Source organism: Aquarana catesbeiana, linkage group LG06, assembly GCF_042186555.1.
Source record: "Aquarana catesbeiana isolate 2022-GZ linkage group LG06, ASM4218655v1, whole genome shotgun sequence".
NCBI lineage: Eukaryota > Metazoa > Chordata > Amphibia > Anura > Ranidae > Aquarana > Aquarana catesbeiana.
The window spans coordinates 211,260,744-211,275,461 of NC_133329.1; the positions used below are offsets into that span (position 1 = coordinate 211,260,744).

Below are 14,718 nucleotides of genomic sequence, written 5' to 3' on the forward strand. Positions count from 1 at the left end.
CGACCCAACAATTGGAACTTATCCTGGATATTCGTGCCCTTGAGCGACAACACAAAGCGGCCCTCTCACAATCTGTGCTAGTGGCCCTGACCAAAAAGAGGGAAGATTTGAAGAACCCCTTTCATGCCGAACAGAAACAACAATTCCGTATAATAGCTCAACGTACATACGAATGGGTCAACAAACCCGGTAGATTGTTGGCTCGCTCCCTTCAACAAAAAAGGCTGCGACCTTTATAGCCAAAATGAAGTCCAAGACAGATTGGAACTGGTCCACCACACCCCTGCAATAGCGGCCGAGTTTAGATAATTTTACCAACACTTATATCACGTCCACCAACACATACCAGATTAGGAGTCCCGAAAACAGTTTATACAGGACTACCTAGTACAGGCCAACTTACCTAAGCTACCAGAGGATGCTTTAGCCACCCTTGATGGGGAATTTACCACTGAAGAACTACGTAGAGCAGCACTTAAGGCCATGGCCACGGGCAAAGCACCGGGACCTGATGGTTTTACAGCCGCATATTACCGTTCCTTCGCTGATATTTTACTTCCACGTTTAACTATGCCAATTCGATTCTGTCAGGTGGTTCCCTTAGACCAGAAACCCTCCACGCACATATTACAATTATTCCTAAAGTAGGGAAAGACCCTAGTGTTAGTGGTAGTTACCGTCCCATCTCCCTTCTGAATTTGGATGCAAAGCTATATGCTAAACTCATAGCTAATAGGCTCCTCCCTTTGGTACCGAAGTGGGTCTCCAATGAGCAAACAGGCTTCATCCCTGGTGAGGCACGTGATAATTCTCTACGTGCTCTTTCCCTGATTGCACATGTCCGCGGGTCCTCCCAGCCCACCCTGTTGCTGTCAACAGACGCTGAGAAAGCTTTTAACCGGGTGGACTGGGAGTTCCTACTATCAACACTAGCTCATCTGGGTATTGGCTCTTCACTCTAAAGTCAAATATCAGCCCTCTATAACTACCCCACCGCACAACTGAGAATAAATGGTACTTTAAGTGACCCATTTACCCTTTATAACGGTACCCGACAGGGCTGCCCCCTTTCGCCTATTTTATTCGCCCTTTCCCTAGAACCACTCCTATCGACAATAAGACATAATCCAAACATTCACGGTATCACCGTTGGTAATTTTGAACATAAATACACAGCATACGCTGATGACATCCTGTTCTATACTCAACAGCCCAAAATCACTCTGCCCAATTTAAAGCGGGGGTCCACCCACACCGCCAAAAAAAAAAAAAATATTAAAAGCCAGCAGCTACAAATACTGCAGCTGCTGACTTAATACATGGCCACTTACCTGTCCTGGGGTCCAGCAATGTCGGCAGGCGACGCCGAGAACCCGCTCGGTTCTCGGCAGCTGCCGCCGCCATCCTAGGTAAGGGAATCAGGAAGTGAAGCGTTGCGGCTTCACTTCCCGGTTCCCTACTGCGCATGCGCGAGTCACGCTGCGCATCGTAAGTGGTCCCCGCTCTCTCCTGGGAGCTGTGTGTTTCCCAGGAGACAGCGCGGTGGGGACGGGAAGAGGCGTAGACTCCCATGGGAGTCTATGCCGAAAGTGGGTGCAAATACCTTAGACAGGTATCTGCACCCCCTTCCCCCCTGAAAGGTGCCAAATGTGACACCGGAGGGGGGGGGGGGGGGGGTTCCAAAAAGCGGAAGTTCCATTTTTGTGTGGAACTCCGCTTTAATGCAAGCTTTCTTGACATTCAGCCAGGTTTCGAATTTTAAAATTAATGTGTCAAAATCCGAAATTTTTACTATTTCAATCCCCAAGGAGACTGCAAGCCACTTGCAGAAATCTTTTCCATTTCGTTGGCAAAAAAGAGCGATGAAATACTTAGGAATATTCCTCACCCCTAACCTAACATCTTTATTTCGTGCCAACTTTATGCCACTGTTAAATACCATTAAAACTGACCTACAAAAGTGGTCACAGCTGGCACATTCATGGTTAGGGAAGATAAGCATGGTGAAAATGAACATATTGCCCAGGTTGCTGCTTTTGTTCCAAATGATCCCATTTAAAATCCCAGCAGGTTTTTTTACACATTTGACAACTATGATCTGCAGATATGTCTGGAACAGACGACGCCCCAGGCTGGCCAGATCTCTTCTTACTAGATCGAAAAGAGGAGGATTAGCTTTACCGGACATTAAACGATACTACTTGGCAGTCACCCTATCTAGAATCTCAGATTGGAAATACCATAAAGACTCAAAGCTTTGGGTGTCTCTGGAAATAGTGCTTGGTGGCACTGACCTTTACTCCTTAATATGGATACCGAGGAAATGCAGAACTCTATGTAATGCTACCTCTCCAGTCGCACGCTCCACCCTAATGAGTTGGGACTCACTATGTAAAAAACACAAGTGGCATTACAATTCTCCTCTTATGCCACTGACCGGTCACAATTATTTCCCACCTGGGAATATTGATCCCAGACTCCACTCCTGGAACCTCGGGAACGCTGTTTTATTACATCAAGTCACTGAGGACTCGGTCATTGTGTCACTATCCACGCTCACTCCCACATCGACTGCATCGCTAATGGACAAATGGAGATATCTTCAACTGTCAGCCTTCGTTCAGGCCCTCCCCAAACCCTTGTGCAATACATCTAGCCTAACACTGATGGAAACAGCCTTTGTTGACGATCACCCGGCGGAGAAACCTCTCTTTCTTTTATCAAACATTAAGATCACTCTCTTCTGCTGGTTATCCTAGCTTCCTTCATAACTGAGAGGAAGATTTAAACAGGAATTTGACGGAGCATCAAAGGGCATCTATTCTCCTCCTATCTCACTCATCCTCTGTCCTCTAAAACTGCAGAGGTTAACTACAAACTCTTGACTAGGTGGCATTACACACCTGCGGTTCTCCATAAACTCAACCCTCAAAATTCGCCACTCTGCTGGCATGGTTGCGGAGAAGTAGCATCACATGCTCATGTTTGGTGGTATTGTCCACTTATCAGACCCTTTTGGCTTACCATCCTCTATTGGATCAAGGGGATTCAGGGCTTTGAGGTTCCCAATGATCCCTGGAATGTACTATTACATTGTACGGACAAACCGACAGGATCATACAAAAAATCACCCCACACTTATTAAACACTGCTAAAGCGCTCATACCCCGGTTTTGGAAAACCTCCACAATACCGTCTCTACGCCAATGGCTTGGAGAGGTAGATCACCTATACTATATGGAAAGTCTTAACTTACTCAAAAACAAAACTGAAATGGGGAAAATATGGTCCTGTTGGTTTGCCTTTAAATACACTACAGCTTATGCGGAAATTATGGCTCCGAACACGTAACTCTCTCATGATATGACTATGTTACAGAAATCTGACAGAGGCAGACATTCCACCCTCTCCATCCACATCCTCCTCTCTTCCCTTCTTCTCTTTCTTTGTCTAGACTTTTCTTTGTCACTGCTCTTTTTGTATACCAAATACCAAAGAATACAACAGGATTTGGTGCTTTCAAAAAGTTTTATTGCAATTGTACTGAACATATGGTTTGTAATAAGACATGTTTATACGCAGACAAACTGTCTTCAGGATTTCAAATACTTTATGATTGAACTTTGTATACATCATGTTTGGATGTTGTATTGTACCGAACAACCTGTCTTCAATAAAAACATATTAAACAAAAAAAATAAGGGTTTTCAGCCACATATAAACAGATTTTTCTCATAAGTTTGGTTTCCAGAATTATTTTTATAAAGTCATTAAATAATAAAGCATTTGTTGTGCATATTTTTAGTATAACATGCCCTAGTTTGCTTGTATGAATTTTGTATCGTTTAGTAATTGTTGAGGTACAATGACAATATACTGGTAAATGAGTCAACCCTTGTAAATATTTAACTTTTTTACTTTTTTTTTTTTTTTTATATCTTTCAGTTATTGGATAATGTTGAAAACAAAATGAAAGGCACATGTGTTGAAGGAACTATTCCAAAATTATTCAGAGGCAAGATGGTGGTAAGTATTTGTTTAACCACTTCTGTACTAGCCTGTAATACCCCCCTTCATTACAGGTCATTTCTCACTTTTTAGTGCTATGATAGTTTGACAATTTCGCCTGTCATTCCGCACGGTTACCAAATAAATTTTTCTTTTCTTTTAGAAGACACCGCTTTTTTTTGGTGGTATTTAAAGGGGAAGTATAGCAATGAGCAGGCACGGGTGGGGTGGCACTGGATGAGCAGGCACTGGGTGGGGTGGCACAGATGAGCAGACACTGATAATCAGTGCCCTGATTACCTGTACAGGTAGGTCTCCCCTGCGAGGAGATTCCGCCGATGGGCTGTCAGTGTGAGGCGAAGAGAGCCGATAAACACCACTTCTGTGTTTACTTGTGTTTACTGATTGAAGACAGCAGATCACATAGGTAAAGAGCCACATCATCGGTATTAAAATCATTGAGCTTGGTAATGGTGCACCAAATAAAATGTACAGGTCATACAGAGTGAGGAGGATATGGTGTTATATGTTCAGATGTGCAGACACACATGCTCACTAACACACATGCTTACTAACCTGTGTTTTAAAAAAAAAAAAAAAAAAAAAGCTGCACATAGTGTCTCAAGTGAGTACACCACTCACATTTTTGTAAATTTTTTTATTAGATCTTTTCATTTGATAACACTGGAGAAATGACTCTTTGCTACAATGTAAAGTAGTGAGTGTACAGCTTGTATAACATTGTAAATTTGCTGCCCCCTCAAAATAATACACGGCCATTAATGTCTAAACCGCTGGCAACAAAAGTGAGTACACCCCTAAGTAAAAAATGGCCCAATTGGGCTCATTAGCCATTTCCCCTCCCTGGTGTCATGTGACTCAGCGTTACAAGGTCTCAGGTGTAAATGGGGAGTGGGTGTGTTAAATTTGGTGGTCTTAGAGTGATATGAGACAGTTTCAGGGAATGGGCGTGACCAGAGGTTGAGGTGAGGGGGAGGATGTTGAGACCAGACCTTGCTGCTTCTCCTATGCCTGTGCCTGCTTCTCCTATGCCTGTCCGATAGCATGGAGAAGGGGATGCCGGGAGGCTAAACAGCTGATCGGGTGAACGGACTCTGTTAGCACGCTGGCCTATGGTTTCCCTGGGATAGGAGCCTATAGCCTACAGTGCGCTCCCCAGTGTGATCCTGCTTAACAGTGCGGGGAAGAGGACGTCGGCAAGTGGAACAGCTGATCTGACGGATGGACCGAGGGATCGCTCGGTCTGCCAGTGGTCTCCCAGAGATAAGAGCCTATAGTGTGTCCCCTGGTGCGATCCTGCTTTGCAGTGTGGGGAAGGGGACGCTGGAAGTTGTATCTGTTTAGTGCTCCATCCGCACGTTTGTCTGTGGTTCTCTCCCGGGATAGGATCCAACGGCACACTCCCTGGTGAGAGGGGAGGAAGTGCACACCAGAGACTGTGTAACTATTAAAATTCTGGAGATCCAAGGGGAGATTTGAGCCAAGATGACTAGAAAGAGAGGGGCAGAGGAGGCGGCGGTGCAAGATGGAGCCGACGCCCATAATCAGCGCGGTCCTAAGGATAAGGCAAGTCAAGCTGCGAAGCTGAAGCGTTTTGCCCACACACCTAACCATACACCCAAGAAAGGGAGTCAGGGGGGGGTGTGCAACATCAGGGGCCGCAGGCCAACCACCCTGGGGGGAGGAAAAGTCAAGGCTCAGCAGAAGTATGTGTACCCATAGTAACAGAATCTGCATCGCAAACAGCCCTGGAAAGTTAGAGTGGACTGAGCAATGAAGTAGCAGAGGGAATGGGGACACTAGAGAAGGAACCATCCTTAAAGGACATTCTCCTAGCAGTTAACTGTAAAACTTCTTTATCGGATCAGCTTAGAGGTAATAGAGACGATTTACTTACCTTAAAACAAGATATGCAGGAGGTATGTGCTCGGACTACCGTTCTTGAGGGGAGGCTTAGTCAGGTGGAGGATGATGTGAACCCGATGAGACAAGAAGTTAAAACCATGAAGGAGCACTTGGAAATGTGTATACGTAAAATGGACGAATATGAGAACAGGGCACGCAGGAAGAATGTGAGGGTTTTGGGTCTCCCCGAAAGAAGTGAAGGTAACAATCCCACAGAATATATGGAAGGATGGTTTAGGGATATGTTTGGTAAAGACTCTTTGTCAAAAATTTTTGCAATTGAACGTGCACACATCGCTTTCAGGGCGCTATCTTCGGGGGGTCAGCCAAGGCCTCTTATTAAATTCCTGTTCTTCAGGGACAAAGTCACTATTCTTCAGAAAGCAAGAGAAATGAAAAACATACAGTATAATGGTGTAAGAATTTCTTTATATCCGGGTTTCTTCCCTGAGCTGCAGAAACAGAGGGCAAAATTTACAGAGTGTAAACGTAGACTGCAGCGGTACAAAATTGGCTATACGCTACTCTACCCCGCACGCCTACGCATAACAGCACGTGGGGAGGTGAAGTTCTTTAATACTCCTACAGAAGTACTCTTATGGTTGGAGAAGAATGAAGGAAGGTTACAGCGTGGTGAAGGGCCGTAAGAAAACAGAGCTAAAATTAGACTCTGGGGTCCTTGTTCAGTAGAAAGCTCCAGCGGACTTATGTCATTTTTTCTTCTTTTTTTTTTTTTTTGGACATTTTTGGTTTGTCATATTTTTTTGATACACTGTTGCATTTATAGAGGTGAGGGTATATGGGGGCAGTAGATATTAATCCTTTGTTTGTTTTTTTTTTTGTTTTTTGAGTACACTGGTCATGTTATGGTTAATACCCCTCTTGGAGGATTCGGGTAGCAACGTAAAAGGGGAAAAAGAGGTACACTCACGTTTAGGGGGTTAATACGGTCACTTTAGAAGCCCTTGGTATGGGCCCAAGGTTGGGCAAGGGGGAGAGGGGGAAGGGGGGGTGGAGGATTGGGGTGGGGGGGGGGGAGCTTGGGGAATGGGGTATGCATAAGGTTGCAAGGGGGGATGAGGGTGGTAGGGGTGTGGAGTGGAATGAAGTAAGAAGATTTGAATGTATACAAAAATTAAAATAACTAATATTTTCAAACACTATATATACAATGGTTTTAGGAGTAAGAATTATTTTCAGAGGAGACAAGATACAGGAACAGGAGAATGTTAGGTACCATAGTTGGTAGAAAGAAAACCCCAGATCCATTTAGGTGTATTAAGATATGCTCATGGAATGTGCGGGGGGTAAGGGAGGTGTGTAAAAAAAAAAACAGGCAACTTTCTCTGACCAGAACAGGTGATGTTAAGATACTCTGTCTTCAGGAGACTCACCTAGATAAAGTTAGTGCCTTGAGGAATAGGAATTACCAAGAGCAGTATCATACAACCCACACCTCGTATTCAGGGGGCGCGAGTGTATTGATAAGCTCTGGGTTGGTTTTCTCCTGCAGACAGAGTAAGTTGGATAAGAACGGACGATATGTTTTTCTTTTTTGTATTATTGAAAGTCGGGAATGCGTACTTGCAAATGTATATATAACCCCTGGCAAAAATTATGGAATCACCAGTCTTTAAGGATGTTCCTTCAGTTGTTTGTTGTTGTAGAAAAAAAGCAGATCAGACATGGCCAAAAACTAAAGGCATTTCAAATGGCAACTTTCTGGCTTTAAGAAACACTAAAAGAAATCAAGAAAAATAATTGTGGTGGCCAGTAACAGTTAGATTTATAGAACAAGCACAGGGAATAAGTTATGGAATCACTCAACTCTGAGGAAAAAATTATGGAATCATGAAAAACAAACAAAATAACACTCCAACCCATCACTAGTACTTTGTTGCACTACCTCTGGCTTTTATAACTGCTTGCGGTCTCTGAGGCATTGACTTAATGAGTGATAAACAGTACTCTTCATCAATCTGGCTCCAGCCTTCTCTGATTGCTGTTACCAAATCATCTTTGCAGGTTGGTGCCTTGTCATGGACCATTTTCTTTAACTTCCACCACAGATTTTCAATTGGATTGCGATCCGGACTGTTTGCAGGCCATGACATTAACCTTATGTGTCTTCAAGGAATTTTTTCACAGTTTTTGCTCTATGGCAAGATGCATTATCATCTTGATAAATGATTTCATCATCCCCAACCATCCTTTCAATAGATGGGATAAGAAAAGTGTCCAAAATTTCAATGTAAACCTGTGCATTTATTGAAGATTTAATGACAGCCATCTCCCCAGTGCCTTTACCTGACATGCAGCCCCATATCATAATTGACTGGAAATTTGCATGTTTTCTTCAGACAGTCGTCTGCATAAATCTCATTGGAACAGCTCCAAACAAAAGTTCCAGCATCATCACCTTGCCCAATGCAGATTCGAGATTCATCACTGAATATGACTTTCATCCAATCATCCACAGTCCATGATTGCCTTTCCTTAGCTCATTGTAACCTTGTTTTTTTGTGTCTTAGGTATTAGAGATGGCTTTCTTTTAGCTTTTCTGTATGTAAATCCCATTTCCTTTAGGCGGTTTCTTACAGTTCGGTCACAGATGTTGACTCCAGTTTCCTCCCATTTGTTCCTCATTTGTTTTGTTGTACATTTTCTGTTTTCAAGGCATATTGCTTTAAGTTTTCTGTCTTGACGCTTTGATGTCTTCCTTGGTCTACCAGTATGCTTGCCTTTAACCACCTTCCCATGTTGTTTGTATTTGGTCCATGTTTTAGACACAGCCGACTGTGAACAACCAACATCTTGTGCAACACTGCGTGATGATTTACCCTCTTTAAGGAGTTTGATAATCCTCTCCTTTTTTTCAATTGACGTCTCTGGTGTTGGAGCCATGCTTCATGTCAGTCCACTTGTTGCAACAGCTCTCCAAGGTGTGATCACTCCTTTTTACCTTCATACTAACAAGCAGATTTAATCTGATGCAGGTGTTAGTGTTTGTAATGAAAATTTACAGGGTGATTCCATAATTTTTTCCTCAGAATTGAGTGATTCCATAATTTATTCCCTGTGCTTGTTCTATAAATCTAACTGTTACTGGCCACCACAATTATTTTTATTGATTTCTTTTTGTGTTTCTTAAAGCCAGAAAGTTGCCATTTGAAATGCCTTTAGTTTTTGGCCATGTCTGTGATCTGCTTTTTTTTCTACAATAAAAAACAACTGAAGGAACATCCTCAGGGACTGGTGATTCCATAATTTTTGCCAGGGGTTGTATACCTCCACCATTTAACACAGAGATACTCAGTGACTTAATAAGCTTTATAGCAGATAAACCCGGGGTGCCAGTTATAGTGACGGGGGACTTTAATATGGCCATGGACAACAGCATAGATAGGTTCCCAGCAAGGGTGGCTTTTGGAGGGGTACCCAAAGGCCCGCTTCTCCAATTTTATGAAGAGGTAGGGCTGGTGGATATCTGGAGGAAGTGGCACCCGGGTGTGAAGCAGTATTCGTGGTACTCTAGGACACATGCCACTTTATCCAGAATCGATCTAGTGCTATGTAATGAGGAAGCCTTAAATAGAGTGGCAGGGGTAGACTACGAGCCAAGGGGGCGCTCGGACCACTCACCAGTGGCTTTCTCAGTCAAAATTGGGCCGAGCCATGGTGGGGGGGATTGGAGAACGAAACTCAGGAACTGCCCCATTGGGCATAATGTGGGACTCCCTGAAGGCATTTCTTCGGGGGGGTCTTTATACAAAAAATCTTTTATGTTAAGAGAAAATCACAGGTCAAGGAATATAAAGTAAAAGAAAGGGTGAGGGGAGCTGAAGTGGAGGAACCAACCTTAGCTATATATGATGTCTGGGTAGAGAGTCAGGAGGAATATAGGAAATTAGTATTGGAGAAGGAGGAAAAAGGAGAATGTTTCAGAAGCAGAGCCTTTTTGGAGAAGGTGAACTAGTGGGGAGAACCTTGGCATTGATAGCTAGAGCAAATGGCCCCTCATCCACTATATCAGCAATTTGGGACAGGGAAGGGAGAATTATAAGAACTACCCCCGGAATAGTAGAGGTATTTAAAGATTATTATGAAGGCCTGTATAACGCCCCACAAATTAATGTAGAGGGAGAAATGTGGGAGTTTTTTGAAAAACTGAAAATAGCCCCTTTATCCAGTGAGGATAGGGAAGCACTGGAAGCCCCGTTAACATTGGCAGAGCTGCAAAGGGTAATAATAGATATGGTGAATTAGAAAGCACCAGGACCCGACGGTCTGCCTATAGAAGTCTATAAGAGATATGGGGATGTTTTGCTCCCAAAATTACTGTATTGAATGGGGCCGAGGTAGAAGGAAGATTGCCCATATCTATGACTGAAGCCACTATTATAGTATTACTAAAAGAAGGGAAAAATCCGCTCGATGTAGCCTCATACAGACCGATTTCGCTTTTGTGCTCAGACGTTAAGATCTTGGCAAAAGCCCTAGCAAACAGGTTAAAAAGAATAATCTCTAAAGTAATACACCCAGACCAAACCGGCTTTATACCGGATAGATCGGTGAGCGTGAACATAAGGCGAGTATATGTAAATGCACAGCTACCAATAGAGAAATAGAGCCATTCTATCATTAGATGCGGTCAAGGCTTTTGATAGCTTTGAATGGCACTATTTGTGGAAAGTACTGGCGGAGTTTAAACTTGGCCCTAATTTTGTGAAATGGTTAAGACTTTTATATGATAAACTGAGAGCCAAGGTTAGGGTCAATGGGGAGTGTTCTGAATGGTTCCAGTTGGGGAGGGGCAACAAGACAGGGGTGTCCATTGTCACCCCTGCGCTTCGCCCTCGCACTGGAGCCATTGGCGGTTGCTTTAAGAGCGTCTCAAGAATTTTGAGGATTTAAAAGGAGAGAGGAAGAGAAAGTCCCAATGTATGAGGATAATATCCTGTTATTTTTGGAAGACACACAGATCTCATTGATAGCAGCTATGGAAATGATAAAAGAATTTGGCCACTTTTCTGGACTGACAATCAATTGGGAAAAATCTGCACTTTTGCCAATAGACCCCCTTTTAGAACCTCTTCCGAATCAGGTAGATTCAATAAAAGTAGTAAATCAAATGAGATATTTAGGGGTAAATATAACAAAAACCCGGGGCAGTATATAACGTGTAATGTAGTACCACTAGTGGTGAAGCTAAAGCAGAAAAGTCGAGTGTGCGGTCGCCTGCCTCTCTCGGTCGCCGGTCGATGTAATCTAATCAAGATGATATGGATGCCGCAAATCTTATATGTAATACACAATTCTCAAGTTTGGATCCCAAAACATTGGTTCAAAAAACTGGACAGCTTGTTCAGAGAATTAATCTGGAAAAACGGGGTGGCAAGGATTGGTTTGCAGGCGTTACGGCGACCGAGAGAGGCGGGAGGCCTGGCTCTACCGGATCCTTGGGGCTGTTTTCTGGCAGCTCAAATGCAGTTTATGAGAAGTAGTAACTTGCCCGAAGAAAGGGGAGGAGGAAGTAGTATATTGATGAATAACACTAGTCATGATACAGCAATGGAGGCAGAATCTTTTGGTTACAGTTGTCCCACAACTCAGTTAATGATCAGAAGCTGGAAGACTGTTAAGGCCGTGTTGGGGTACACGGGGTTTTTTGAGTTCTCTCCAATATGGAACAACAAAAACTTAAAAGAGCTCAATGCGATGGGGAAAATAGAGGAATGGGACAGGAGAGGTATCCACTGCTTGGCACAGTTGTATAGGGCAGGGAGGTTAAAATCATTCCAAGAGATAAGAGAGGAGTTTGCAGTCCCCAACCGACTATTTTTTAGTTATCTGCAAGTCAGGCATGCCCTAGAGGTACAATTTAGAGGGAAGGTGATAGAGTGGAATGAAATGCCTTTGCTTAGGAAATTAGTAAATACCAGATAACGATTGGTACGATAACGGAGGAACAGTGGAAATATGTTTTAGCATTAGGGCCCAGGGTCTCTCTGTCACCGTCACAAGGGGTATCTCACCTGTATTTGATATATAGGTTATGTTACACACCATTAAAATTTAGGTTCAGAAAGAGGCAAGATGCTATGTGCCAACACTGTGGGGATAGGAGAGGCGATTTGATACACATGCTCTGGCGATGCCCCAAGTTACATAGGTATTGGGAAGGAATAGTTGCGAAAATTAACTCTGTGTTTGGGACATCGTTAGACATGGAAGCTAGAACCTGTCTCATGAGCTTGATGGCGAAGAATGGTATGCTTAAAGACACCCAGACTGCAATAATTAGATGCTTGTTTCAGGGAAAGAAGTTAATAGCACTGAAGTGGCAGGCAAAAGATCCCCCGACGATGGCAGAATGGATGAAAGAGGTTAAAGATATGATTATGAAGGAGGAATTTTGGTATAGGAAAAGAGGCAGTATGAAGAAATATAAAAATATATGAAAGTTATGGCTGGAGCATGAACGGTTTGAATAGGCATAAGAGGATCAGGAAGAATGGGAGTAGTGAATGTAGGATGTAAGTTGGGGGAGGTGGGAACGAATGGTGTGGTGGGGGGGGGGGGTGGAAGGGTGGTAAAGGGCAAAATGTCTGGGGGTATTTATATATGTTCGCTTTTCCTTTGTAATGTTTTTACATGCGATGTAAACCGTATTTGTTTGCTGGACAAGCATATATCCCAAATAAAAAGGATTTAATTAAAAAAAAATATAAAAAATTTGGTGTTATCGCTCTCTTACTGGTCACTGGAAATTAAACATGGCACCTCATGGCAAAGAACTCTGAGGATCTGAAAAAAAGAATAGTTGCTCTACATAAAGATGGCCTAGGCTATAAGAAGATTGCCAAGACCCTGAAACTGAGCTGCAGCACGGTGGCCAAGACCATACAGTGGTTTTAACAGGACAGGTTCCACTCAGAACAGGCCTTGCCACAGTCGACCAAAGAAGTTGCACGTGCTTAGCGTCCTAGTCAGAGGTGGTCTTTGGGAACAAGATGTACGAGTGCTGCCATCATTGCTGCAGAGATTGAAGGGGTGGGGGGTCAGCCTGTCAGTGCTCAAACCATACGCGGCACACTGCATCAAATTTGTCAACATGGCTGTCATCCTAGAAGGAAGCCTCTTCTAAAGATTATGCACAAGAATGCCCACTAATAGTTTGCTCAAGACAAGAAGACTAAGGTCATAAATTATTGGAACCATGTCCTGTGGTCTGATGAGACCAAGATAAACTTGGTTTAGATAAAAGATACATTTGGTTCAGATGATGTCAAGCGTGTGTGGCGGCAACCAGGTGAGTACAAAGACAAGCGTCTTGCCTACAGTTAAGCATGGTGGTGGGAGTGTCATGGCCTGGGGCTGCATGAGTGCTGCCGGCACTGGGGAGCTACAGTTCATTGAGGGAACCATTAATGCCAGCATGTACTGTGACATACTGAAGCCGAGCATGATCCCCTCCCTTTAGAGACTGGGCCACAGGGCAGTATTCCAATGACCACAAACACACCTCCAAGATGACCACTACCTTGCTAAAGAAGCTGAGGGTAAAGGCGATGGGCTGGCCAAGCTTGTCTCCAGAGCTAAACCTATTGAGCACCTGTGGGGCATCCTCAAACGGAAGCTGGAGGAGCGCAAGATCTCGAACGTCCACCAGATCTGTGATGTCATTGAGGACTGGAAGAGCACACCAATGGCAACTGGTGAACTCCATGCCCAAGAGGGTTAAGGCAGTACTGAAAATTAATGGTGGCCACAGAAATATTGACACTTTGGGCCCAATTTGGACATTTTCATTTAGGGGTGTACTCATATTTTTTTTTGCCAGCGGTTTAGACATTAATGGCTGTGTGTGGAGTTATTTTGAGGGGACAGCAAATTTACACTGTTATACAAGCTGTACACTCTCACTACTTTATATTACTTTATATTTTAGCAAAGTGTCATTTCTTCAGTATTGTCACATGAAAAGCTATAATAAAATATATACAAAAATGTGAGGGGTGTAATCACTTTTGTGAGATAATGCAGTTACCTGTGTTCATGCTGCTGCAGTCTGGTTACGTGATCCTGCTCCCCTGTGTCAGCAAGTGCTGCTGCAGGTTTTAGGAGGAAGGGTGGGGACATTTTGGATCAGTTTGGTTTAGCTCTGCACACTGTCAATAATGGGTGCACTGATTTTTTTTTTAATAAGCATTCCCCGCTAAATCATTAAAAAATGTACTGCGATACATCAGTGGATAAGCTAGGGTTCACCTGAGAGCTTTTAACCACTTTAGTCCCAGCACTGTTTAACCACTTGCTGGCCTGGGGTGGTAGACACGTGTGTTTGCTAAAATCATTTTTACACACAGCACCCCATATTGACAGAAAAACAGAGAATTGTTGACATTTTTGCAGATTTAAAAAAAAAAAGAAACTGAAATATCACATGGTCCTAAGTATTCAGACCCTTTGCTCAGTATTTATTTAGTAGAAGCACCCATTTGATTTAATACAGCCATGGGTCTTTTTTGGGAAAGATGCAACAAGTTTTTCACACCTGGATTTGGGTATCCTCTGCCATTCCTCCTTGCAGATCCTCTCCAGTTCTGTCAGGTTGGATGGTAAACGTTGGTGGACAGCCATTTTTAGGTCTCTCCAGAGATGCTCAATTGGGTTTAAGTCGGGGCTCTGGCTGGGTCATTCAAGAACAGTCAAGGAGTTGTTGTGAAGCCACTCCTTCGTTATTTTAGCTGTGTGCTTAGGGTCATTGTCTTGTTGGAAGGT

The 14,718-nt window shown here is 43.4% G+C and overlaps 1 protein-coding gene across 3 annotated transcripts in view; it reads left to right on the forward strand.

Moving 5' to 3' along the window:
- The window catches only part of USP7 (ubiquitin specific peptidase 7), a 636,127-nt gene that overhangs the window by 173,447 nt on the left and 447,962 nt on the right, over positions 1–14,718 (forward strand). For all 3 annotated transcript variants that reach the window (XM_073632969.1, XM_073632970.1, XM_073632971.1), the window contains one exon: positions 3,946–4,026. In XM_073632969.1, the coding sequence (XP_073489070.1) occupies positions 3,946–4,026 (81 nt within the window). The remainder of the gene's footprint in view (positions 1–3,945; positions 4,027–14,718) is intronic.